Here is a 25,969-nt window from a genome sequence, read left to right as displayed (position 1 = left end):
ACCGCGGCAGTCATAATAACTAAGGGATAATGGACAACACGACGTCCGGTTCATAGAAATAAATGCACGTTCGAGGTGGTAAAATGGCCCAGACGTTACTGATTTTCTCTCTCTCTTTGTGGAGTAGGTAAGACTGTTTTTAGTGGCAGGCTTACACATACTGCGCTAGCCTAGCACCTGCGAACTCTGCAACTAGAAGGACTGGATGAAACGTGTTGAAAACGGTCTCCACTGATAAATATCACACTTGCTAACTTGGAAATGTGGTCCTATGTACAAAAACCTGAACCACACCTTTAATAGCATGCAAAGGAAACAAGCGGTCCCGTTTAAAAATAAACCAACTTGTTCACTTTGTTGTACAACTTTCTTTGGCCCTAAAAGCGATAGCATGGACAGTTAGCTTGTTTACAGTTGGTTCCATTTTTGCGAAGCCTGCTTCCAGGCTCAACCATCGTCCTACTATGGTTGTTATAGTTACCATTCATAAGCATTGATATGGAACAGTAATTAAACTTGTTTTTACCAGATCTAGCCTACTTCATAGGTGTCCCGTTATTCAGAATTTAATTATTAATCAGAAAAGAGTATTTCTATTTAATGACAAGAACTTGAGTGAAAGGCTTGAAGCTCTAAACGAAAGAGATAATTAATAAATTAATGAAATCTCCAAAGGACTCTCACCTGCTTGTTCATGAACACGTAGATGATGGGGTTGTAGACGGCGGCGGTCTTGGCGAAGAAAGCGGGTGCCGCGGACAGCCTGGGGTCGATGTAGATGGTGGGGCAGGCGGTGACTGTGATGGAGAAGGCCGCGTAGGGTGTCCAGCCGATCAAGTACGCGGCAATCATGACGATGACCATGCGTGCCACCTCCCGGGTGGGCTTCCTGGTGTGGCCCAGTGTCCCATGGGTGTTGGACACCTGTGGCACACAGACAGCGGTGGCGCGCACGGACAATCGCGCCCGCCTACGGTGACTCACAGTTTGCTTGCTGACTTTTTAACTATTTCCAGCTGAACAAATTTCATTTTCCATTTCATAATTTATGTATGAAGAGCAGAAATGATGCACATCATCCACAAGACACTGAAAAAAAAGAAGAGAAGCTGCTCGATTTTCTGCCCATTTGACCCTTTTCAAGAAACCTGCACTTAAGGAACATAAAACATTGAACTGCAAAGCCCCTGAAATGGGACATACAGTGGCAAACGCCGAAGCCTCGATTTGAAGCACCCCATCTGTCACCAGATTATCAGAATGGTGGTTTAATTTGAGTGGAACCTACCTTTCGGAGCTTCTGCATGAGTTTGCCATAAGAGCCGATGATTAGTCCCAGGGGCAGGATGAAACAGGTGGTGAAGAAGGTGATGATGTACGTGTGGTCTGAGTATTCCGTGGAGTACCTGCAGAAGAACAGGGGAGACATAAGAATTACTGATTTTCTCTCTCTCTCGCTTTCACTGTTTGCTTCAATATCATGCACCAGCATGTCATGAACACAATCTCTCACAAACACACACCCGACCAGGCACCAAGTTGCTGAGATAATTCATTTCAATGCTTGGGGGAAATCAATGATGTTGAATGATGGTCCACCAGTATCCACCAGTGTCAGAGGCTTCATACAAAAGATTCAAAGGCTGAAATTACCTCGAGAACTATTATGTGGGTTTTTCAGGGGTAAGGGGGTGGGGTCAAGGAGGAGAGAAAATCGACACATCTGCTGTTAAGACATCTGGCTGTGTCTCTTATTTCCTTCATATGGGCCACTGTCACTGATTTATAATCATCCAGAGTGAAAGCCATCACAGGTTGCAAGAAAGCTGCATGGGTTTGATCAACTAAGAGAGTGTGGCAGCCTGATGTAACTACATCGATAACTTTAGTGTTTTCAGTTTCATATTATTTCTTTCATTAGAATTTTAATTTTAAGCTTTGTATTAATACAAAACCATAATGACATTGTTCTTCTGGGCTGAGCTCACCAGTTGGGTTCACAGGTGGTTCCAATCTTGCTGACCGTGTAGCTGTTCCAGCCTAGCACCGGCGGGATGGTCCAGATGAATGAGAAGGTCCAGACGAACAGGAGCCCTAGACCAGCATGCTTGACCCCGAGGCGCACATTCTTTAGGGGTCGGCAGATGACAAAAAAGCGCTCAAAGGCCAGAATAGCCAAAGACCACAGAGCCACTATGCCTGCGTGAAGAGAAACCACATCCCGGAAGATCAGTTAATGAAGTGGGTGTGTGTGTGTGTTGGGGTGTTTGTGACTAGACTGCCTACGCATTTGGTGTGTGTGTGTGAGTGTGCACAGTTAGACCACATTTTCTGGACCATGTACTGTGGTGTATTCATAGAAATGTTTCCATATCTATTGGTTCACTACTGGCAAACTGCTGGAGTAAATCCTCATCACTCTTATTTGCACTTTGGCCTGTGGGTACATGAGGCGGATATGGGGAGTGTGTGGTGAAATCGATGATGAGTGGACGTTCGATGTAATGACTAAAATTGGTTTAAGAGATGGCATTTAACACTCCAGGGAGGAACGAGTGTTGAACAAGCCTGCCCCACGAACCTGAAGACCTGTGTGTGAGACCTTGTCAGCCAAGTTTTTTTTATTGTTTTGGCCTTGCTTCCACACCAACACAGCGTTTTAGGAAACTGGGTTCCAAGGTGGGTTTTTTGAAAACCCTGTTTTCCTCGTGCCATGTGACCATCAAAAACAGTGTTTTAGCAGAGAATGTCTAATAAGGGGAGAACTTCCCCTCTCGGAAAACTTCAGTTTTTTTAACTGGTTGCAGTTCCTTCTCTGGTTCCACGTGAGGGCGCTCGTCCACAAGTGCAGAATGAAGAGGCCAATGGTAGCCTGGTCCTACCAGACTCTCGTATATTTCATAATGTACAGAGAGTCTGGCCACTTTCCATTGCCAAGCATTAACTTCCTTGAAGGCGAGTACTCTGTTGAAGTTTAAAACTATTGGATCTGCCATAACCAATTGTTATCGCTGATTAGACAGGTAAAATTTGGCCTGAGAAAATCCGCGAATATACCGAAATCGGAAAAAATAAATATCAAAATCAGTTTTGACCCTGAGGCCGTTTTTTAAACGTTCTACTTTTGATCTGGCCATGAAATCAAAAGTCTGAAAAACAAAGCGTTATTTGTTTGTTTGTATCACATTCATAAACAAATAATGAAATAACAAGTATTTTTTTTATTTTGGATTCTCAATTGAATATCAAATGAACGAATGATACACGGACCAACATGACTTGGTGAACAGTATTTTTCCTATGTGTTTTCTCGATGCATTTTAGCTACTGTCAGTGACGTCATGCCCATTGAAATAAAGGGGGCACGTGCCCCCTCAGATTTTTCCTCCCTGATGATTTTTTTGATCATAACTTTGTTCCTATTATGCTCCATAATAAGCCAGAGCCTATAACGACTCAAATGCATTCTTCTGGATGTGTAATAAACCGTACCAAAATAGCTGAAGACGTCAACATTAGCCCTTTTCCTAAAATTGGTGTACTGTATGTATGTTCCCGTAACAACTCACACTCGCATTGAGCTCGCAATGTTTTGCTTGTGTTGAACTGTTAAAGTTAACCCTACCGTTTGAACAGTTGAACTGTTAAAGTTACAGTTTAAACAGATACAGTCAATGGTGTTGAAGTGGTAAGTAGTCTAGCTAAGCAATAAAAAGTAGTGAAATTATTTGTGGTTGACCAGGAAATTTTGACTTGGAGATTAAATAGTTAGAACTATGGATTTGATGTTGGCCGCGAATTCAGAGCATTACGTTAGCCTACATGGTGTCAGTGTAACGTAGCCTAGGCTACTCTTACACATATTACAAATATTTGGCAAAGTCTCCTGGTTCAATTGTTTCCAGTTTAATAGAAACGAGGGTGTTAAATTTGCAGTGACTAGGCTACAAAATCCAACCTAATAACATTAGGCCTACCAAGGCATTGCGTTAGATGTTTCTCAATCTCCACTTGTTCTCTTCACGTATGTGGCAGCTAATCCATGTAGTGAAAAGGGATAGGCCTACCCTTTTAAAAGGAGGCCTAAAGTTGTTTTATATAAATAGGATCGCTATGACCGTGATGTAGAGGGCAAGAAAGTATAATAGTCTCTCTCATGTGCTCATAACTTAGGTTATCAGGTCACTTGCTCATGATTTGCAGGTAGCAACTTACAAATGAGATAGGCCTAGCCTATTGCTTGCCATATTGGTAATGAAAAATATATTACTAGTAGTCAAAGTCAAAGTCATCTTTATTGTCAATTTCTTCACATGTTCCAGACATACAAAGAGATTGAAATTACGTTTCTCACTATCCCACGGTGAAGACAAGACATATTTTACCAATTTAAGTCCACAGACAAACATAACATTCAAGTAAACAAAAAAGTAAGTAAATAAGTAAATAAGAGGGCACATATAATAATGAAAAAAATAAGAGCAGCAAAATTTGGTTGAAATTGTGCATAGACAGTCAATAAAATACTAGTGCAAAGTCAGGCCAATAAAAGGCCTGGGTAGTTCTGTTTGACCTAAGTAAGAAAGAAAGTGGCATAGTGGTGCAAGTTATGTAAGAGCAGCAGAAGTGTTGTGTTTTCAGGACAACAACAACAAGTTGTAAAGTGTGCAAGTGTGCAAGTGGAGTAGTGCAGGCGGTGTTATGTAGCTGAGGGTGGAGGGGGGAGAGGAGGGAGAGAGTTCAGCATCCTTACAGCTTGGTGTATGAAGCTGTTGGTGAGTCTGGTAGTGCGGGAGCGCAGGCTTCTGTACCTCTTCCCAGAGGGCAGTAGATCAAACAGATTGTGAGCGGGGTGACTTGCATCACTCACAATTTTGGTCGCCTTGCGGGTGAGGTGGGTGGTGTAAATGTCCTTCAGGGAGGGGAGTGAAGCACCAATAATCCTTCCAGCTGTGTTCACTATGCGCTGCAGGGCTTTCCTGTTGTATTCAGTGCAGCTTCTGCCCCACACAGCGATACAGCTGGAGAGGATGCTCTCAATGGTGCCTCGGTAGAATGTGGTCATGATGGCTGGTGGAGCACTTGCTCGCCTGAGTTTCCGCAGGAAGTACAGGCGGCGCTGAGCTCTCTTCGCCAGTGATGCAGTGTTGGTGGTCCAGGAGAGGTCTTCACTGATGTGCACCCCCAGGAATTTGGTGCTGCTCGCTCTCTCCACCACAGCACCGTCGATGGTCAGTGGCAGGTGTTGGGTGTGACCTCTCCGGAAGTCAACAACAATCTCTTTGGTCTTGCTGACGTTCAGCAGGAGGTTGTTGTCCCTGCACCACGTGGTCAGATGGTCGACCTCCAACCTGTATTGAGTCTCGTCGCCCTTGGTGATGAGACCCACCAGAGTTGTGTCGTCAGCAAATTTCACTATGTGATTGTTGCTGTAGGTTGCAGTGCAGTCATGCGTCAGCAGGGTGAAGAGCAGCGGACTGAGCACGCAGCCTTGGGGGGCCCCTGTGCTCAGTGTGATGCTGCTTGAGGTATTGTTGCCAACACGTACTACTTGGGGCCTCTGACAGAGGAAGTCCAGTAGCCAGTTGCAGAGGTAGGTACTGAGTCCCAGTTTGTCAAGTTTGCAGATGAGTTGTTGTGGTATTATGGTGTTGAATGCAGAACTGAAGTCTATAAACAGCAATCTCACATATGAGTCTCTTTTTTCCAGGTGGGTGAGGGCTGGGTGGAGGGCAGAGCAGATTGCATCCTCTGTAGACCGCTTGGCTCTTTAGCCAATGGATTTGATATGTGACATGACAAGCCGCTCAAAGCACTTCATGATGATGGGTGTCAGTGCCACAGGGCGGTAGTCATTGAAGCAGGATGGAGCAGTTTTCTTCGGCACAGGTATGATGGTGGCAGCTTTGAAACATGATGAGACGATGGCTTGCTTCAGGGAAGTGTTAAAGATGTCTGTGAAGACATCCTTAAGCTCCCCTGCGCAGTCCTTCAGCGCACGACCTGGGATGTTGTCTGGACCTGTTGCCTTACGGGTGTTGATAGCAGCAAGTGTCCTCTTCACGCTGTCGGCAGAGAGGCACAGGGGCTGCTCATGTAGAGGGGGATGGGTCTTCTGTGGGCAGGTGCTGTTTTGTGCTTCAAAGCGAGCAAAGAAGCGGTTCAGGTTGTTGAGCAGAGGGATGTTGCTCTCACAGCTCTGTGGCGCGGGCTTGTAGTCCGTGAGGGCCTGAATGCCCTGCCATAGGCTTTGTGCGTTCCTGCTGTCTTTGAAGTGGGTGGTTATCTTGTGAGTGTATTCCTTTTTTGCTTCCTTGATGCCACGGGACAGGTTGGCTCTCGCTGTTCTCATGCCAGCTTTGTCTCTGGCCCTCAGCAGCCTGAGGACATCCCGTCAGCCATGGCTTCCAGTTAGCCCGAGTGATGATGTCTTTTGTGTGGGTCACATCATCGATGCACTTGGTGATGTAAGAGGTTACAGTGTCTGTATACACTATTTACTAGTAGTAAAATATTCAAATATTTAGTGTTAACCTTACTCAGCACTGAAACCTGTCAAACATCGTTTAAAGTCCTTCATTACATGAATTAAGATTAAACTAATTAAATTTCTGAGCACCACAAAGTCAGACCTCAGCAACTTTTTTAATGTAAGATTGTTCTTAGGTCACATATCAATCAAATCATAACAACTGCAATGGTACTGTTTTTAAAATCATGTATAGTACGCCTAAGTGTAAATTTGTGTGTCTAAACATGCTTTAATGAGCTTAAAGGAGAATTCCGGTGTGATATTGACCTAAAGTGTATTGAAACATGATACCGAGTGTGAACATATGTCTCATAGCCCATCTCGACTTGTCCCCTGCACTCCAAAATCTGGCGCTAGTTAGCCGATGCTACCAACAACTTTTTCAGTAGTGGTGCTTCGGCATCGGGCTAGCCATGCAAATAAATCACTGTTTTACACCCATTTACGAGGCTCAATGTATCTCCACACTTCATTGGTAGACTTCCTAGGGCCCTGACATTTAAAACGAGACATTGAGAACTTTGAAAAAGCACTGGTAGTTTACTTACAAGATGATTTATACAGACAGTATCTTCACGAAGTTTAGCGTTTGCAGCCATCTTGAATTTAGTCACGATAAGTCGAGCAACGAGTAAGAATGAACAGGTGAATTATTTTTGGAATCTGATCCCTTATCATAGCTGTTCATTCTTACTCGTTGCTCGACTTCGATACACTTTAGGTCAATATCACACCGGAATTCTCCTTTAATGAGCTGAATTTGAGCTTACAGTTCTTTCACCAACCTATCTGTTTTACATTAACTTACAAAATAGATACTTTAGCTTAGTCCTCAGATAGATGAGGGTTGCTGCTTGCTCTGTTAAGGTATTTCTGTCCCTTCCAAACTGCATTGAAATGGTATGTTTAGCAGCCAGAATTTCAAAATTTCCAGGGGGAGAAATCTCCGGCCCCCCTCTAACAAATTGTGAACACAAACCCATAGTGAGATCAGATTTCCAGATATTGTCCCCAAACACAAGACGGTATAATAATTGCCTCCCCAGCAAGACATTGTTTAGATTTAACTCAATGAAATAAGACCTCTTCTTAATATTTTGTTATATTTTTGGTTGGAATGGTATGGTACTGTTGGCAAAGAAAAGTCATTTTCCTACATCATGGGTCACCAACACTCGCTCTCATGCTCATTCGCTTGCCGCCCCCTTCGAGCTTATAGGGTGAAGCATATAGGCTATACATTTAAACAAAATTGTTGCTGTGACTCAAGGCATTCCAGCCTACGAATTTAATAAAAAGTAAATTATGCAATTAAACAATGTAGGCTTCTTGGCTACGCAAAAAGGTTTCCATTACAGTCACAGTGCACCTTCATGCACTTTTTCAACTGCATGAAACGTAATAGTGAACAATCATATACCCCCCCAGATTTCAGTGCCCATCAGTCCCACCATTTAGCAATATCGTCAAACAGTCCAAAAAGTAAATTAAATCCCAAACCAAACCGAAAATGTTATGCTTTTGATAGCCTATGGCAGGGGTCCCCAACCTTTTATGTACCATGGACCGGTTTGATTCCTATTTTTTTTTCCACGGACCGGCGGCGGGGGGGGGGGGGGGTTCCATGTTCCATATGTGTTGTGCATGCATTACTTGAAAAGAACTAGCTCCAGTTATGTATGAACAGTGAAGGTAACGATCTCTTAAACATGTAAAAAACGTGAACTTGAAGAAGTGAAAATTGAACAATATGAACTATGAATATTGAACAACTTGAAGCTTACATCTATAGCCTACGTGTGAACATGCTTAACAAAATATGGGAACTAAACATGGGAACTAAACGTGCATTACGAATATAATCAGTGGGAGCCCTGCTTATGGAATGATGGAAGACAGTGACACCCTCAGTGTGTTTGAAATGTCCAGTCGATTGCGCAATTTGGTCTTAGTTGCAGTCATTGCCGAAAACCCGGCCTCGTGGTGGGAAATGGTAGCAACGTCTTCAGCGCTTTTACGGCTATCTCGGGATATTCTGCTTTGTTATTGATCCAAAAACCCGCCAGAGAGGTTTCCTTATAGACACTCTTAAGACCACCGTCATTTGCAATTTCGATCAACTGCTCTTCCTCCTGCGCTGACAAGTTAGGACTATTTGGGATATTGACAAATGGGTTGCGGACCCACTCATTGGTTTGCCGTGGATCTTTGGAGGATGGGAAGTAACGCTCAAACTCATTTGAAAGCGCAACAAGGTGATCGCGCACCAGTTGCGAGAGAAAGGGCCCTGCCTCAGTCTCTCCCAAAACCCCCACTACTGTTTGGAACATATCAAATACACCCCGGTGCACTCGTCGTCCCCACAAATCAAGCTTGGCTTTAAATGCAGTGACTTTATCTGCCAGTTTAAAGACAGTCGTCATTCTACCCTGGAGTGACCGGTTGAGGTCATTAAGCAATCCGAATATGTCACACAGGTAAGCGAGTTTTGACACCCAGTCCTCATCACTAAAATGTGCAGCTTTTTTTCTGTAAGAAATCTCTGTGGCGGCTCTCTCAACTCAAACACTCTGGCCAGTGACCTGCTAAAGATGCTTGTTTTTTGTTGCTCATTCTAGCAGTTTAGCTAACTTCGTGTGACATACCGTTCGCCAAGAACTGGTCAAGTGAAGTGAGCTGACCTGAGGCTGCACAGCGCTGAAGGCAATATGTGAAAGTGTTGAAGGCGGGACAGACAGACGTAAGAAAATAGACCTTGCAAAATGCAAACATGCGTGCAATCAAACAACTGCATATAGGCCTATGCCATGTAAAAACGTGACATTATTGCGAATTAAATTTCGTTTAGTTTGCATGCATTTTTTTTTAAACTCATGTCGTAGGCTACGGCCCGGTTAGGAATGTCCCACGGCCCGGTGGTTGGGGACCGCTGGCCTATGGTATGCCGCTCCAAACAAAACGCATGTCTAAACACAGCAGGTTATAAATAAATAAAAAAAGCCTGCCTCGAATACCAGCCTGCCCCAAAATAAAGGTCCTGCATTGCGCAGCCTAAGTAAATAAAAGAACCCAGCCATAATTTGAGGATTTACGCTAAGCAAGAAGCCTGGATTATTTTATGATGGTTGGTGAACTGGCTTCAGATATCCAACGAGTGAATACGAGATTGTGCAGTCTAGATGGCTGTGGTTAGTGATGTGATGCTGTTAACAGGGAGTTTTACATAGCGTAAACCTATAGGTTATTATTTATTTAGTGTACATATTCATGGGTTTCATCAGGTCCCTTTCCACAGGTGTATTAATCAAGCACCATGCAGTCTGCATTGATAATTAAGGTGCTTTGATTTTATACACCTGTGGAAAGGGACCTAATGTTTTTTTCCTTATCAAAAAGTAAGGGGGACGACGCCCGTCTCTTCAGCACTGCGGGGGATATATCCCCCACGTCCCCTATGCTGCCGGCGCGCCTGGGTACAAGACTGTGTACATATTTTCCAAGCGAAGGAACTACTCATCCCATAAACCACCGCACCTCACTGAATAATATATATAGCAAGGCACAACCGGTGCGAATTGCCATTTGAACAACTTCCAACCGACGACAGCACGCGAACCTTTTCCTCCAAACAATGATTTTTATATAGTGAATGTGCCGTTAATAGCAGTTATTTCAGGAGTAATCCTGTAAATAATAGTGTTTTGGTATTGAATTTTATCATTGTGTATTTTATATCATGTGTGTGTGAAAGCGGTTAAAAGCCGTGTTGCAGGGTTCATTTTCCAACAAATTTGCACAATTTGCTTGTTGGTAATAAACATTTAAACTGTTATCCATTGTATTTGATGTTGTTGGGTATCACAAAACGGAATATAATACGAAAAAGCAGGTACTATTTCACAGCGTTTGAAGTGATTCTCCTTTCCCCCACAATGCATTGCATTACGTCACCTTGGGGAGGCTACAGACCAAAGCCCACCTTGAGACCCTTGAGAGTAATGAGAGAGGAGTAAAGAGAGACGAGTAAGGGATTGTTCAGCAGTAGATAGCGCAGATTATAGATAAATAGATAGTCTATAGATAGCCTAGATATGTATATAGACAGGTAGATAGATAGCTAGATAGATCATGTCATATGCTGGTCACGGGGAGAGCTCCTCGACCAGCGGCCAAAATGCACTCGCTTCCCTAGTTACTGCAGCTCTCCACCACAGTTTCCATTGGGACGGCACAGCCCACACAAGCACCTGCAAAACTGCGACTTGCCCATATTATCTCCCTCTTTGGTAAGCCGTACCCTGACGATGTCAATGGCAATCAATCACGAGCAGTAGTTATCGAAAATATTCATGCTGAAGACACGACCAGCCTAATCGGAGGCGGCTAGAAGCTAAGTTTGCAACAACTGGGGTGGCTCACAGGTGGGACTAAAAAGTTAGCCCATAGCTAGCTATCATGATGCTTTATATTCTGATCTTCTGACTAAGTTTGCCCGGTAGCCTACTTATCTGAACTAACGACATGATCACTATCACTAGATATAAAGAAAATGTTGACTTTCACTCGGTGCTGTTCACTGACAGTAACAAAAAGTGTCGTAACGTTATAAGCATAATGCATTGAACTGAATAGGTGCATTATGTAGCCTCATAACGAGGCCTCTCAAATTCAGAAAATTGCATTAAACTAAAATCGTAAGACATTGTTATCTTTGTTAGACCATAGGGTCGTTGTCATATAAATGCTGTAATGAAATTTGAAGTGTAAATATACAAACTTTATGTTGAAAGTGTAACCGCAACCGTTTCCCATAGGAATGAATGTAAAACAAACCCTCCAAAACAAGACATCCCGAAATTCAGAAAAATTACTAAATTGATATCATGCACCGTTATTACCATTGGTAGATCATAGGGTAGCTGTGATATAAATGCTGTAAAGAAATTTCGAAGTGTAAATATACAAACTTTATGTTGAAAGTGTAACCGCGATGTCCATTGAAATGCATTGAAATGAATGAAGCGCAGATCATGTAGTCCCCAAAGTGACGTCATCACCGAATTGCGTAAAAAAAACCCTGCTAATGCTAAACGCATTTAACACCATTTGGAGACATTTTTAAAAATGATATACATATATTGAGTGCTTTATGTACCCATTAATCAACAGTGGTGGTTAACCTGCAACACAGGCTTTAACGTTAGCAACATGGTGCAGTGCTTCGTACCTGATGCCATCACCGCTCAGTCGGGCAGATGCATGGACCGGTGCATGGTCTGCTCTTGGACCACCATATTCAGTTTATGAACTTGCCGTGAATTATTACAGAAAATGTTCATTAATGCACAAGGAAGTATTCCTAGGTTAATGATTGATATGACTTATACAGTATGAAGGCTACAGTAGCCTAGCTAATGTTAACTAGCATTACCAACTTCCCTGCAAACCTCACCACAACTTTGTAGGTCTTGTTCCTCATGCTGGCCCTTACAAAACCCACAAGCTGACTCGGACACACAACAGTCAATAATGTGACCCGATTTAAAGTGGTTTTCACCCCTTTGGACACTCACTAAAACATATATTTCATACCTGTGTTGCAGCATGTAGGCTAATGTTAGCTGCATTATATAATGACATGCAATGTTGGAAATGCTAAAGGCAGGCTACCTGAAAAGTTTGAGTGTTTAAACATTTACAGTGGTCTATTTGATAGTGTATTGGCCCTGACTAAGTTTGTGTGATATAAACTTGTTGATACAAGTATCAATGTTCGTCTAGAACAGGGGTCTCAAACACCCGGCCCGCGTCCGGCCCAATTCCAGCCCGCGACGTATGTCAAAATAATAATGTAATCCGACCCTTGAGACTATTTTTAATTGCAACAAACAACGATACTGATTAAAATAGACGATAGTTCCAAGTACAGTGACAAATCTCATTTGTACTCTGCTCCACTATGTGCTAGACATCCAGAGCTTCATTCAAACCCAAAATCGCTGCGCAAAGTTTTCAGGAAATACTTGTATTACACGTGAGAAACACAAAGACGTGCATTTGTAATGATGCGGAAGCGATGCAGGCCATAGTGTTGCATAAATTGAAGCAGAAATAGGCCTACACCAAATGTTGAAAAACGTTTACGTGTGATGAAGTCTTAGGTAGGCTATGTTATTCACCTATTCTAAATCTGAAGGAGAATATCCTTTTGGAGATTATGATCGATCGTCTATTGAATGGAGGTGCGTCTGCGTGTATACGACTGTGTCCACTAAGCATACCATGCTTATTTCGACCCTCTGCCCAACATAGCTTGGAGGTTGCAGTGGTAATCGTGATGATAGTGTCCGTAATAGACGTGGTACAGACAGCAGGGCTAGTAGAAATAGGGCTCTAAACTACAAAGTCACCCGCAATATGATGCGAACTTCTGGGTACTCAGATTACCCGCGATAGGAACTGATTTGACCAGAATACTTTATTGTAGGCCTTGTGGTTTAGAAACCATATACATCTTAGGTGATGGTATACATCTTAGGTGTTTTCCTGTTAATTTGTTATGTGGGTAATATGAAAAAAGGAAAGTAAACCTGCTCAAATATGTTCATCCAGTATTTACTGAAAGGTGCATAATTTGAGGTGCTTGCCATCCAGTGGATTTTTACATTTACAGTAGGACTTTATCTCTGACCATTTTAAAGCTATGGTCTTTTAAAATTTTGATATAAAAATGCAATGGTGTTGCTTTCCTAACCCTGACGCCTATAGTTTGCCAGGTTTAAAAAAGTTATGAGAGGAAAATATTTTTATTTGGTGTGAAACACACACATACCTGTTTTTATGCTTTTCATTTGTTTTATAATTTGTATTAATATTTATTTTATCATTATTTTATTTATAAGCTAAGGTTGCTAGTACAGGTGTCTAAAACTAGATAAAAACACTTGCACTTTCTGTTTGCAGTTTTGTGTGGTATTTGAAAAAAAGAACATTGCATTTTCAGAAATAGCCGGCCCTCCAATCAGATGACGTTGGCAGAATTGGCCCCCAGCTCATTTGAGTTTGAGACCCCTGGTCTAGAAAGTTTTTAATCACATTAAGATTTTCGCCATAGCATAGGCAGTAAAAGACTCCACCATCTTGGTCAGCGATTTTCACTGAGAAGAAAGTTTCAAACTTTACCATAACGGACTTTCCACCAATCAGAGGCATCACTGTGGGATTGTTCAGGATTGTGGGTAATGAAGTACTTATCCAAGACATCGCGAATAAAAGACATTTCTCTCAAAACAAGGTTAGTGCCCCATGAACATCGGGGTCAGCCCTATGTTCCCACATTTCTAAGGTTAGGGTTGGGGTTAGCGTGAGGGCTATGGTTAGGGTTAGGCCTGAGGTGTGGGTGGGTAGGTTAGGGAACAAAGGGCTGTGGGAACATAGGCATGCTCCCGAACTTTTGTCGTCTATATGAGTATACAATCGCTTAGTCCAGCCGTAGCTGGTTTTAAGTCTACCATGTACAGTTAAGTTTTTATGGCTTATACCCCAATTGTCAACGGAGAAATTGTATTGGATTCTTACTTCCGGCATCGGCTGTGGGCAGGACTGTGATGGTCTGATGAAGTCATGCCCTTCTACTTCCGGTCCATGGGACCTATCTTGCGAAAAAATATGAACGGGAGTCAATGGAGAGATAATAATTATTTTTTGGTCCCGTTCAAATTGTGCCATGAATTTCACACATGATCTGTGTGAATTTACAAGATAATTTTTCACGTCAAGAAAGTACTGTTGTTCAATAGACTTTAAAAGTTATGTTAGGTTTATGCGAATCCGCTCAGTGGCATCTCTCGTCTCGAACGATGTACGTCACCAATGTAATGAAACGATACGACTAGCTGTTATGCTAGATGACGGTTGCATCTTGCTGCCAGCTATGCCACTCACCTGTTTCATCCTGCCCCTGGGAGGTGTGAACTTTATTTGTAAGTGTGTGCATATGTGTTTGTGTGGTTGTGAATGTGTTTGTGAGAGAGTCAATGTGCATAGATGTGTGTGTGTGGTTGTGAATGTGTTTGTGAGAGAGTCAATGTGCATAGACGTGTGTGTGGTTGTGAATGTGTTTGTGAGAGAGTCAATGTGTATAGATGTGCGTGTGTGTGAGAGAGAGAAAAAAGACTGTCCAACGTGGAGGGTGGACAGTGAGCAACAAAATGTAAAACTCATGAGGACCACAACTAGTAGCCTTAGAAACTACCTCCGACTACAGGAGCTGCAGCACTGCTAAACACAACTATCGCTGTAACAGTTATTCTTTAACGTGACAGGTGTCTGTTCAACTAAGGCTACGTTTATACGGTGACGATGAAAAGAGAAGACGCAGAAGTGGCGTCTCGTCTTCATTTTTTTATTCGCATTTAGACGAGCATTCTCAGGGGGAAATCTTTGTTTATATGAAGACGCAAGAGTATGTGATATTCGATTGGATATGCATTCCAGACCGCTGGGTGGTGGTGTGATAGAACCCCGGTACGTCACGCGCAGACATTCTAATTTGACAGTTTAGTCAGAGAGGTAATCAAGGATCTTTGGTTTAGCCGTTTAGACGGAGACGCAACCCGGGTCGTCTTCAAAACTCTACACTCTGGAAGGAGTCTTCAGATTTTTGCGTCTTCAAGCCCCAATGGCGGGGTCGCCATGTAAACGAAAGGCACTGATGATCAAATATTTTGTCGTCTTCCTTCGCAATCGTTCTCGTATAAACAGTCCCTTAAAACACACTCTCTTCGTGGCCGCTGTTTGAAGGATGTCCGCTGTTTAGAGGATGTCCGAAGTTAGCGAGTTGTTGTGAGCAAAACCGACATCTTTTTCTTTACTGTAAGCATCCATGCTTTCAACAAAAACAAACTTCTGTAGTGCGAGCCGTCAGGTATTTATGCCCCCCTTAGCTCTCAGGCTCAAACACATTGGTTCCTGTTCCTAAGTAGCCTGGGTGTTCCCATGCTGCCTTGCGCGCGATTTGATTCACGCTGCTAAGGCAGCCTGGAGACCATGGAGCAAATTTTCGCCTGAGATAGGGAACCAATCACAGAACAGGGGGGAAAGCAAGCCGATGATGAGCTATGCACAGACGCATTTGATAGACATCCGTGGCACCCAATAAACGGATCTGGGCATTTTTTTCAAATACGAGAAAATGAACGTTTGGTTCCCAGACCACGTCTCATTGAGAAGTGGTGGCGCTAGCCAGGCTAAGTTACTACCTTTTTCCAATTGGCATGGTGCCACGTTTTTGGTAAGTAATACAAAGCAAGAATATAGTAACTGCAAAATAGGGGTAAAATATAAAATTAAATATGAGTATTGATGCGTACAAAGAATAAGCTAATATAAAGTAACAAAACAGCCACATGTCCACCTATTTAGGCTGGATGACAGGATAACTTTAAAGTCATTTTTCTCAGTTCTGCACTCTGCGTAGTTACTGCCTTTTTGCTTTGTAGGGCAGTATTGTATGACATGAACCTCATCAACGAAAATCCCCACCAAGTTTTCATGGTAGGCTACATGTCTGAAGAAAGCATATTCCTTCTCGTTAAGTAACTAAGATTCAGTGCTACCAAACACTAACTTGAATTGGCCGTGGAGGATGTCTGTGTCCTTCATTCCTCCCAGCTACATTTCAGAGACTCCTAGCTTCCCCAGGAATACTCAAATATTCGGATAAAACTTCAGCGATAGCTATGCTCATCTCATCCGTGGATGTCGCGTCACACTAAACCCACCTCAAAACCAACGCTGATTGGACGTTCGTTTGCTCCAAATTTTCTCTATCGGAGAGATACCAGACTGATCTGCGAGTGAAAATCTGAAGCTCGTGAGATCAGGATGGTCTCACAAAGCTAGAGTTGGGTGAGGTTTGTTACATTTTAAACCGATTAAGGAAGTTTTGTTTTGTAATTGTTCAATAAAACCACTTGTTATGGATTTTTTTATGGACTTGGAGTCATTTTTACTCAAAACTAATGGCTGGGATATATTCAGCACCCCTAAAAACCTCTAGTTAGACATCTCAAAAGCTAATACTGGTAAAAAAAAAGAAAAAAGAAGACACCTATAGGCACACATAGAGAAAAAAAAGCTATTGGTAAGACATTTTTTTGCAGATTGGTGAAAAGAAAGCCTAACTTTCCCTAACTATAAGTAAAACGTGCTCACAATTTAGTAAAACGTATGACTAAATAAATTGAGAACTCAGTTTAGTAAAATGAGCACAAAATGTGCGTACGATTTTAATAAAATACCCGCGCAATTTAGTAAAATGATCGCATGTTTTATGGATGTTCACCAAAAAAATCTTACAATGCCGCCTTCCGTATGCCGCCCGCGGGTATATCTGCCCGCTTCGCCGTAGTGGTTTCGCATGGCAAAAACCAATACTGTACTTACCCAGGTATGTGACGACGAATCCTTCTGTGACACAAGCCCAGTTGCCCAGAATGAAGTAGCCATTTGCGTTGTTAAGAAAACTTATGCTCCCTCCGATGAGTGACACAAAGAAATCCGCTACTGATAAGTTTACGATGATATAATTTAAGGGTTTCCTAAGCTGTTTGTATTTAAAAGTAACAAGCATAACGGTGAAGTTCTCAAAGAGAGATAGCAATGTCACAACGAACATTAAACACGCCAAAAAAGTATAGGTCCATGGCGAAACATTTGAGAGGGGTCCTTTGAATGGGTTCTCGGGTTCGAGTTTCTCCGTAGCTTCAGTGAATGAAACCCCGTTCACTGACAAGACGAAAGACGCCATGCTTCAAGACGAGGTCAGGTTCTGCCAAAAGTAGAGTCTACAAAATCTCTACTGACAGTTAACGGAGACCACACTGAATTAACCAAATTTCTGTTGAAACCTCCCCTTGCTCTAAGGAAAAAAACATTTGCGTGTAATGCTGTGAGCATACATGAATAGGCTATCATACCATGTTCAAAGAATTCTTTGCAAAAGTAACAATGTCTAACATTGTCATCACCACCAATTGTCTATGCAGACCAAACATGTAGCCTATCCAAAGGTGCTTCTGAAAAAGTCGTTTAGTCAATCAAAAAATATTTACACATATAGAAGTATTCATCCATGGATATGGTCAGTGGTCCAATGGACGTTTCATAGATGTCGTTACAGTGTATGCAGTTAAAGCACCGATTGTCTCGCGCCCATCCCCTCGCGCATTGTCCAGCGTTCATGTTGTTTGGGCGCTCCTTTTTATACCGAACATAATGCGCCCAGAGGAGTGTCTCAGCCTTGTCTTTATGTAAGTGTGCTAAGCACACGCGTTTAAGCATCATGATGCTGTCCAATGGTGCCGCAGGTTACAATCACGGTCACAGCGCAAGTTGGATAGGGTCAATTCCATGCAAATGTCATCCTTACCATGGGAAAAAAGTTGCATGTGCACACAGAAATAAAACTGTTGTTAAAATGTTAATTTAGGTCTGTATGTTATTGTTTGCAGGGGCGTAGATTTGCGTGGGGACGGAAGGACGTGTCCACACCAATGTCAAATTACGACTAAATTGTCCCCACCAATATTCAGGTTGAAATAGGTAAAAAAAAAAAAAAACTCACGTGCGCTACACAAAGAGTTAATCATTGCTCACTTCAGTGCTGCGGATCATCTCGTACAGATCTTGTAATGTGCAGTAGCCTATAAGGGTAAATCGCGCTGATTTGAAGTTACCTATAATTTACCAGTGAGCCGCAAACTCCAGCGCAGCATGCAGCGCTTCAGCTTTACTTCACTGCGTCCAAATTCACCCATTCTTCTCTGTTGAACTTCTCGAGAAGTAGGCTACTCATCACACGTGTCACATGAAAGAGCCTTTTCTCAGCTTTTAAACGGTGCTAGCTAGCCACTGTTTGCTTTGATAAACAGTTCGCGAGGAAAAAAAAAAAAAAAAACTTCAAGAGATTTAATAATTATTCTCTGCGCCCATCTCCACATCCATTCATCTCGGTGGAATATCGTAGGCCTACACACTCTTCACGCAACACGACAAACCATATATCAGAATTCAGGGGGTTAGTGGGTAGTGTCCCCACCAAAGCTCAGACCAAACCTACGCCCTTGATCGTTTGTAACTGATCTGATTGAATTTGATGGATACATATTTAAAAAGTGGATAAATGGACTCAAGGTTTCAACAAATTGTTATCGACAAATTCCAGCCATGTCTCATCCATAACGTTTTATAGGGAAAGTTTATGCTACACATACAGTATTAATGCGACAATGTCCAAAGTCTCTGCTCAAAGCTGATCTATATTAATGTAAAGTGTGATGAACAAATTGTGCCCCTTTCTTACTTTTAAAACCTTTAATGGTGTGTTATGGATACTCTATCCCCCACCAATCAAGTTCTCCTGTAATTGCACATATAACATTAAGTTACAGCCACATAATACACATTAATTAGTGTGTAGTGGATCTGGTAATATTCCAGTAAGGTACTATAGGCCTAATGCACCCTGTTGAAATGTTCAATGCTCAAATTAGATTCGCGGTACATCCTGGCATCGTGTACTGGGCCCTGGCCATTTCGCCTCCACGTTTGTGATAAGATGTGAAGCATCACATATCATCTGGCAATTATTAAAATAAAAATGTGTTTTAAACACCAACACCATTAAGAGAGCATCCACAAATAGAAGTGGCCTATTAGCCTATCCATTAGACCTTAATGTGAGGAAATTACTAAAAAACTAAAAAAGCCAAAGCCCATTAATTGAGAGCTCACCAGCAAAGATAGCTTATTGTCGGTGCATATTTGGAAAACTTAAAATAAGTGAAGCTGACCTGCCAGTTGGTGAAACTACACTTTAATGATCCTCGTGGGTTTGTGGCCAGGAAAACAAATTAAGTTGCGCAGGAACTGCTTTAGCACAGGGCAAACTTTACGCACCGACCGACAGCTTGCCGATATACTCTGTGTCTCCAACACTACAAAACCCCAAATGCCATCAGTATTCTTAACCAAACTTAGGGACAACACACATACCTGGCTAAGCTGTTTTTTATGTAGCCTATATTTAAACTTATTTATTCATTTTCTATATGTTTTCCCTTTTTTGTACTGTAGTTGTTTAAATGATATCTTCAATGTGTCTGAGATTGTTGTCTGTCCATCTGTCTTGTATGTCTGGTGAGCCAAAGACAAATGTCCTTGGTGTAGGCTACCCTGGAAAATCCAGAGTTCTCGCAAGAGCACAATTTGAACACTCTGGCAAAGAGTAATGATGCACGTTACTTTTGTCACTTGTATCACGGGGAGCCAATCACATTGGTGTATCTGATATAGGCGGCCCAGAGGCGAGCTAAACAGATGACAGCCGTAGTGTTATCCAATTGCAAGCGTGTAAATCACAAATAAGTGGGTATGGGCTACATAATGGATTGTTTTGCATTGAGGTGCTACTTCAGACTTGACGAACTCCTATGGTAGGCAACGGAAATTTCTTACTGCAGAAATAGTACATTGATGCTCCTGTCAACAACAGTATTGGTCTGGGCGTTCTTTTTAAAAACGTAGGCCTAGGCTAAATGTTTCATTCAAAGCAGTGCTTTCTCGTCTGCCTCCTTCAGTCACGATAGCCAGACTGCACTGGGTCAAATGTCACTATGAAATGCGATTAATCACATGTTAAATACCACTAATGATCTAATCCTTTATAACATTGTGTTGTAGGCGATGATGGACATCTTCCTCACACATGGCTCTCCTGAGGTCATCTTAACGGACCGAGTTTGTGAATTTTGGAACAGGGTAACGTTTTACTGTAGTCGTTACAGTTAACTGGTGTTATCTAATTATTTGCTTACAGTTTTTTTCTGATTGCTTAAAGTGTAAGTTCAGTGTAAATTGACCCATAGTCCTGTTGTTCAAGTTCATCACAGGCAGCCCATAGGAAAAAGAATGAGACAATTTGGAACAACATAAGTCAAGTTATGGACAGGCAGCTTAAAGGTGCCATGTGTAAGAATTGAGGTAAAAATATCCAAAAAATGAGCTACACGCATCAAAAGAATGGAAGGAAATAAGGGTGACGATGTCATTAAAAAAATGACAAGGTATAGTGCTGAAGAGATATCAACCTGAATTAGCATGCTAAATTACTAGCCACAGCCCGACAAGTGTCATAATACCAGTTTCGGCCATGGGAGGCAGTATGCGGGTAACATAACCGCCAGCCAAACTGCAATACACGTGTCTCGGTTGTTACTCTAGGGTAGACAAACTCACTTTCTGGAGGTATACTGCCCCATCTTTTATGGAATGTGGAGTATGAATTGATTTTTTGGCAGACATTACACATGGCACCTTTAAAGCAGACCCATGGGGCAGTGGGGAGTTACTTTCAGTTTCCGTTTTGATGCCCCATGGGTCTGCTTTAAGCTGCCTGTCCATAACTTGGCCTACGTTGTCCCAAATTGTTTCATTCTTTTTCCGATGGGCTGCATGTGGTGAGCTTCACAAAATAGCAATTTCACTGAGAAAAAAAAATAAAAAATCAGTCTACATCCTGTCGTCTCTCTCAACTCAAAATTTTGTCTACATCACATGCAATGTCCTCCAGTCAAAGGCACCGGGGAAAATATATTCTGGAATGCCGTATCCAGGCCTGACATGATGCCTGATCAATATCCCCACATGTAGACTGATGTTTGCCTGTAAAAGGGCTATTTCTTACTCTTCTTAACCTTCCCCTTCCCCCTCCTCGTCCTCCTCTTGCTCCTCCTTGTCCTCTTCCTCTAACTTCACCTCCTTGTCCATGTCATCCTCTCCCTCTCACTTCTTCACCTTCTCGTCCTCTCCCTCACTTCTTCACCTCTGTGTCTTCTTCCTAGGCCTCCTCTAATTCTCACTCTTCCTGCTCCCTCCATTGTACTCCACACGGACAGCCTACCTGTGGCTTATTTACACTGCTTAGGCTGATTGCAAAGTGAACTAATTATCTAAAACAGTTTTCATGATGTGACTGTGTGCCAGACAGTTGGCAAAATAGTGTAAATAATAGGCATACATGTGTATAGTTTTGCTAGGAGTGTGTTGATCATTTGAAAATTGAGTGTAAAGCATATGTATTGTGTTTACAGTTCTGCAAAAAGAGTGCTGTGCAGTGGATTGTACCTACAGTTTTGCAAAGTGTGTGTTACAAAATTGCAAACTGAGTGCAAAGCAGTGTTTGTGCTTTTAGTTTTGCTAACTCAGTGAGTGGTTTTGCTATACAAACTAAGTTTTAGAAATTGTGCTATAAGAATCACGGTTAGCGTTTAAGCATTCAGAAAAAAATATAATTGGTTATGGTTCTTACCAGTAATAATAATGATAACAATACATTTTATTTGTATTGCACTTTATATTTAGCAATCTCAAAGTGCTACAAAACATTATTTATTTATTTTTTTTTAATAATGTAATTTAATGTGTGTGTGTATGTCTTTTTGCCTAAGGTTAATCAGAAGATGTTCGAAACGTGGGGTGAAACACTGAATGTCATCAGCGTACCATCCACAGACAAATGGTATGCATAATTAGTGGTAGTGTTGTTATTGTAGTTGACTGCATGATTGTTACTCTAAATGTAATTTATTTCTTGCAGGTTTAGATGAATGCACAAATCAGACCCTGAAAAAAGCTATTTGGAAAACCCTAAAGGGGTATTAGGAAAGTTGGGAGGACAAGCTGAAAGAGAATGTGTTTGCCCATAACTCCTCTTTTCAGGCATCCTCCAAATAATCTCCTTTTCGGCTGTATGGCCGAGAGCCACGACTCTTCTGTGAGGTATGTTGTAATGTATGTAATTCATTCATGTTTTGTTTGTTGCCATGTTTAACTTACTGAATCTTAAGTATCAACTTTCACTTTGTGAAATAAATTACAGGTGGTGATCCAGTTGGAAAAGTTGCAGCTGTTGCAGACAGGGTCGGACTGGGAACAAAATTCGGCCCTGGCAATTTTCTGACCGAAACAAATAAGATTTTTAAAAAATCCCCCCCCCTGATTCACCCCATAAATAACAAACACACAGTATTATGCTGTAGCAACACTTCATAAACTGAACCCAAACATTTAGATTTGGACCTATAGCCTAATCACAATAACACGGGGGTCCGGGGGTGTCTCTCCGTGATCATTTTTTAAATTCTGGTTGCTAATCACACCATTTTAAAGTGATTTGAGAGGGACAGGATTCAGGGATAGGCTACTAAAGACAGGCTCATCTTCTGTCTGTTGTCTTTATTTGGTGCAAATCTTCTCCTTTACTTTGGTTATAGTCCGCGATTCACATTAAAGGAATTATCTTTCCTTTTTCCTAATTATCTTAATTATCTATTTATCTTAAATAAAATTTTCCTAATTATCTTAAAATGCACTTTAGATCAATTTACGGATGATTGGGAGTACATACGTTGAGTTGACATCCAAATCATGTCATTTGGATGTGTTTTGAGAAAGTTCGATGTTACCGTTTTTAGTCAAAACTCGTTAGCGTGGAAGTGAGAAGGGCATATTATTTTGCCGCTACAAAACGCTATTTTTATACCTCTTCTACAGTTCCAAACAACATTACACTTACGTGGTAGTGAGTAGAGGGTCCCTAAAGCCAAACCGCAGTATCCCGAGGTCTTTATGTGGTCGGATAGAGAGTCCAGAATGAATTTCATCAAGCCAGTACCTTTCCGGAAATGTTGCCATCTTTAGGGGAAAGTCCGTAGGAGTCGATTGCCAAGTGTGCTCTGGAAATTCACAATTTCGTCGCCTTATAAAAAAAATAAAAAACGTATGTACTCCCAATCATCCGTAAATTGATCTAAAGTGCATTTTACTCCGGATAATTCCTTTAACTGTAGGCTATCACCACAAGTGTATACTAAACGTTTTTGCCCAAGTTTGTGTGCCGTCATTACATTTGGCAAAATTAGGCTACCTTCGTTAATAACCTACCAGTTGATACTTTTTACTTGCATCGACTCGCGATTGATTGTGCATCTAATGTAACACGCGGTGGAGAGACTTCACTTTCCAAGTTTCACGTTCACTGTCGTTTTGAGCTAAAAGGCCTACTATATGGGAAATACTTTGAAGTTCCTTTTGAGTCAGCTCAAGGATGGAGCTCCAAAAATGTGAGGATCAGCTCCAAAAATGAATGGGTTTTCTTTAACCTGTGCTACACTTTTCCACCAAGTTGTGCGAAAATTGTAGGCTACCCGTAGTTTTTTTTATGTTGACAGAACCGCACTACAGTAGCCTACATGGTGCAGTAAATGGAAGCTCTTGGTTGTGCAACTAACGTCTATAAAAACAATTTATGGAAGAAAACTAGACCTCTCATTGCTGTTTACGGTTAAACTGCGATGATGTGAACACCAGCCAGCGGAGGGCACTTACACAACCTAGGACCATGTACTCGTAGGCTATATTTCCCCACAAACCTAGCGCGGCTGCTTGGACAAATCCACTTGAGGGGTGGGGCAGGGGGGCGCGATCGTAACACACACTGAACCTGTCATGAAGAAGAAGCCAAAATGATTGACCTGTCACCCCCCAAGCCAAATGGATGCAACTGCATTTATAGGCTAGGCCTAGACCTACATGACGGGCCGCAAATAGGCTAAATAACTTTAAAAAAAAATAAAAATCCCGGAGGTCACCGGCCCACATGTGGAACGGCCCACCGGGCATTTGCCCGGTTGTACAGATTACTAGTCCCAGCCTGGTTGCAGAGGAGGACATTGAGGCTTTTGTTCAAGAATGCACCGAGGCTGATGCGGATGTGTTGAACAAAGTAATGAATTGTATTACTGAAAACTGACAGAATGTCTAATTTCTTTCTGTGTAATCTTACAAAGTACATGAATCTGTCCAGGTGCTCGTCAACATCGAGAAGGCCAAAGAGAGGCAGAAGGCAGCCTATTGAAAAAAAATGACAAAAGCCAAGCACTTCACCATCACTCCTGGTATGGAGGTGCTGAAAAAAAATGAGAGGAAGCGTGGCAGACCTGGCATGACTATGCTTCCTGACTGGCCAAACAAGTATAGGTATATTTAGCTTTTGAACGTTGTTGATTGCAAATGATCAATTGATGATTGGTGACAAAGCATGTAATAACTTAAATTGCTTATGCTTGAAAGGGTCATCAGTGTGGCGGACAACCTTGTACAGTTGGAGACAATGGAAGGCAAACCCCTGACTTCTAAAACACCCTATGCCTCAGTGAAGCCTTTGCTGAAAAGTATGTTTAAGTCAGTATATGTATTTATTTTATGATCGTGACTATGACAACAAAGTAATACATTTTATTTTTTATCTTAGGGTCCCAGACTGACTCCCTTAGTGACAGAGCTGCTGACTGCTCAGAGCTTGTGGAGGACACTCACAAGGTAAGTTAGTTAAGCTTAGTCAACATTTAAGGAGTGTTAGTGACTTAATTTTATGTCTGCAACCTTCATGATATTGGTTATCTTATTACTTTGACAATGCTTTTACGGGAGTTGGGATAGCGCAGAAGCCAGAAAAGTTGTAGGGGACAATGGCCCTTGTAATATAATCCACATGTGTGTGTCACTTTGGATTTGTAAATACAAATGTACTTGTCTGTCTACAGGTGACGTGCAGCAGAACTTCAAATGATCTTACCAGCTCCAAGACTGAGCAAGACACACTAGAGGTAAAAAAAAACTGCTATTATAGTTTACATTGGAAGCTATATCCTTAAATTGTGAATTAATCATTATTTCTAATGTTTTAGGAGGATGGCATTGTCATCACTGGAATCCAGTCAGGGCGGACTTTGCCAGCAGCGCTGAGCGAAAGAGTGGAGGACTTCAGGGCCATGCTACTCAGTCCACATACCTGGCTCGATGATCGTGCAATTGATCATGCCCAGGCTCTCCTGAAGGCGCAGTACCACAACATCGGAGGCCTCCATGCTACCACCTCCTTGGCTCTGCAATCTACAGTGCCGTCAGCAACCCAGGGGTTTGCTAACCACTGGGTTACGGTAAGTGCAGAGCCCATACGCAGGAGTTCGAGGTTCAGGTGACAGGTTTGCTCTGTTTTCCTGGGAAGAGTGTGACTGCAGTGGCCCGTTGTCCAGCGGCAGGAAGGTGGCACCGACTGTGGGCTGTTTGCTCTTGTAAACAGTCTCACCATCTGCAGAGGTGAGGATCCATGCGTCACCATGTATGATCAGAGACTCATGCGAGACCATCTTTTTGCATGTTTTCAGGGCTTCCTGACACCATTCCCGGGTTCTGTGGAGAGCCCCCCGATGACCTCAGGCCACGCCATGGAGGTGGACATCCATTGTCTCTGCCGCCGAGCAATCCGATAATGAGTCTAGGGGTGTTTGAGGCACCAGAGTCAATTCCAATGTC

The 25,969-nt window shown here is 42.2% G+C and overlaps 2 protein-coding genes across 2 annotated transcripts in view; one reads left to right on the top strand and one right to left on the bottom strand.

Annotated features, from left to right (window-relative positions):
• valopb (vertebrate ancient long opsin b) overlaps positions 1 to 17,342 on the bottom strand; it is a 32,686-nt gene extending 15,344 nt beyond the window's left edge. Inside the window, exons 1-4 of the mRNA XM_042082947.1 lie at positions 16,979 to 17,342; positions 1,989 to 2,199; positions 1,289 to 1,406; positions 685 to 924 (exon numbers count right to left, since the gene is read on the bottom strand). Coding sequence (XP_041938881.1) covers positions 685 to 924; positions 1,289 to 1,406; positions 1,989 to 2,199; positions 16,979 to 17,342 — 933 coding nt within the window. The remainder of the gene's footprint in view (positions 1 to 684; positions 925 to 1,288; positions 1,407 to 1,988; positions 2,200 to 16,978) is intronic.
• Positions 17,343 to 20,225: 2,883 nt separating this feature from the next.
• Positions 20,226 to 25,926, top strand: LOC121700714. The gene is made up of 9 exons (XM_042083916.1): positions 20,226 to 20,353; positions 22,042 to 22,112; positions 22,191 to 22,372; positions 24,459 to 24,631; positions 24,725 to 24,825; positions 24,906 to 24,973; positions 25,198 to 25,260; positions 25,342 to 25,593; positions 25,822 to 25,926. The coding sequence occupies exons 4-9, from the start codon at positions 24,516 to 24,518 to the stop codon at positions 25,924 to 25,926; spliced, it is 705 nt and encodes a 234-aa protein (XP_041939850.1). The 5' UTR covers positions 20,226 to 20,353; positions 22,042 to 22,112; positions 22,191 to 22,372; positions 24,459 to 24,515.
• The last annotated feature ends 43 nt before the right edge of the window (positions 25,927 to 25,969 follow it).

This window comes from Alosa sapidissima, chromosome 24, assembly GCF_018492685.1.
Source record: "Alosa sapidissima isolate fAloSap1 chromosome 24, fAloSap1.pri, whole genome shotgun sequence".
Classification (NCBI taxonomy): Eukaryota; Metazoa; Chordata; class Actinopteri; order Clupeiformes; family Clupeidae; genus Alosa; species Alosa sapidissima.
This window is presented reverse-complemented; position numbering and strand designations above follow the sequence as displayed.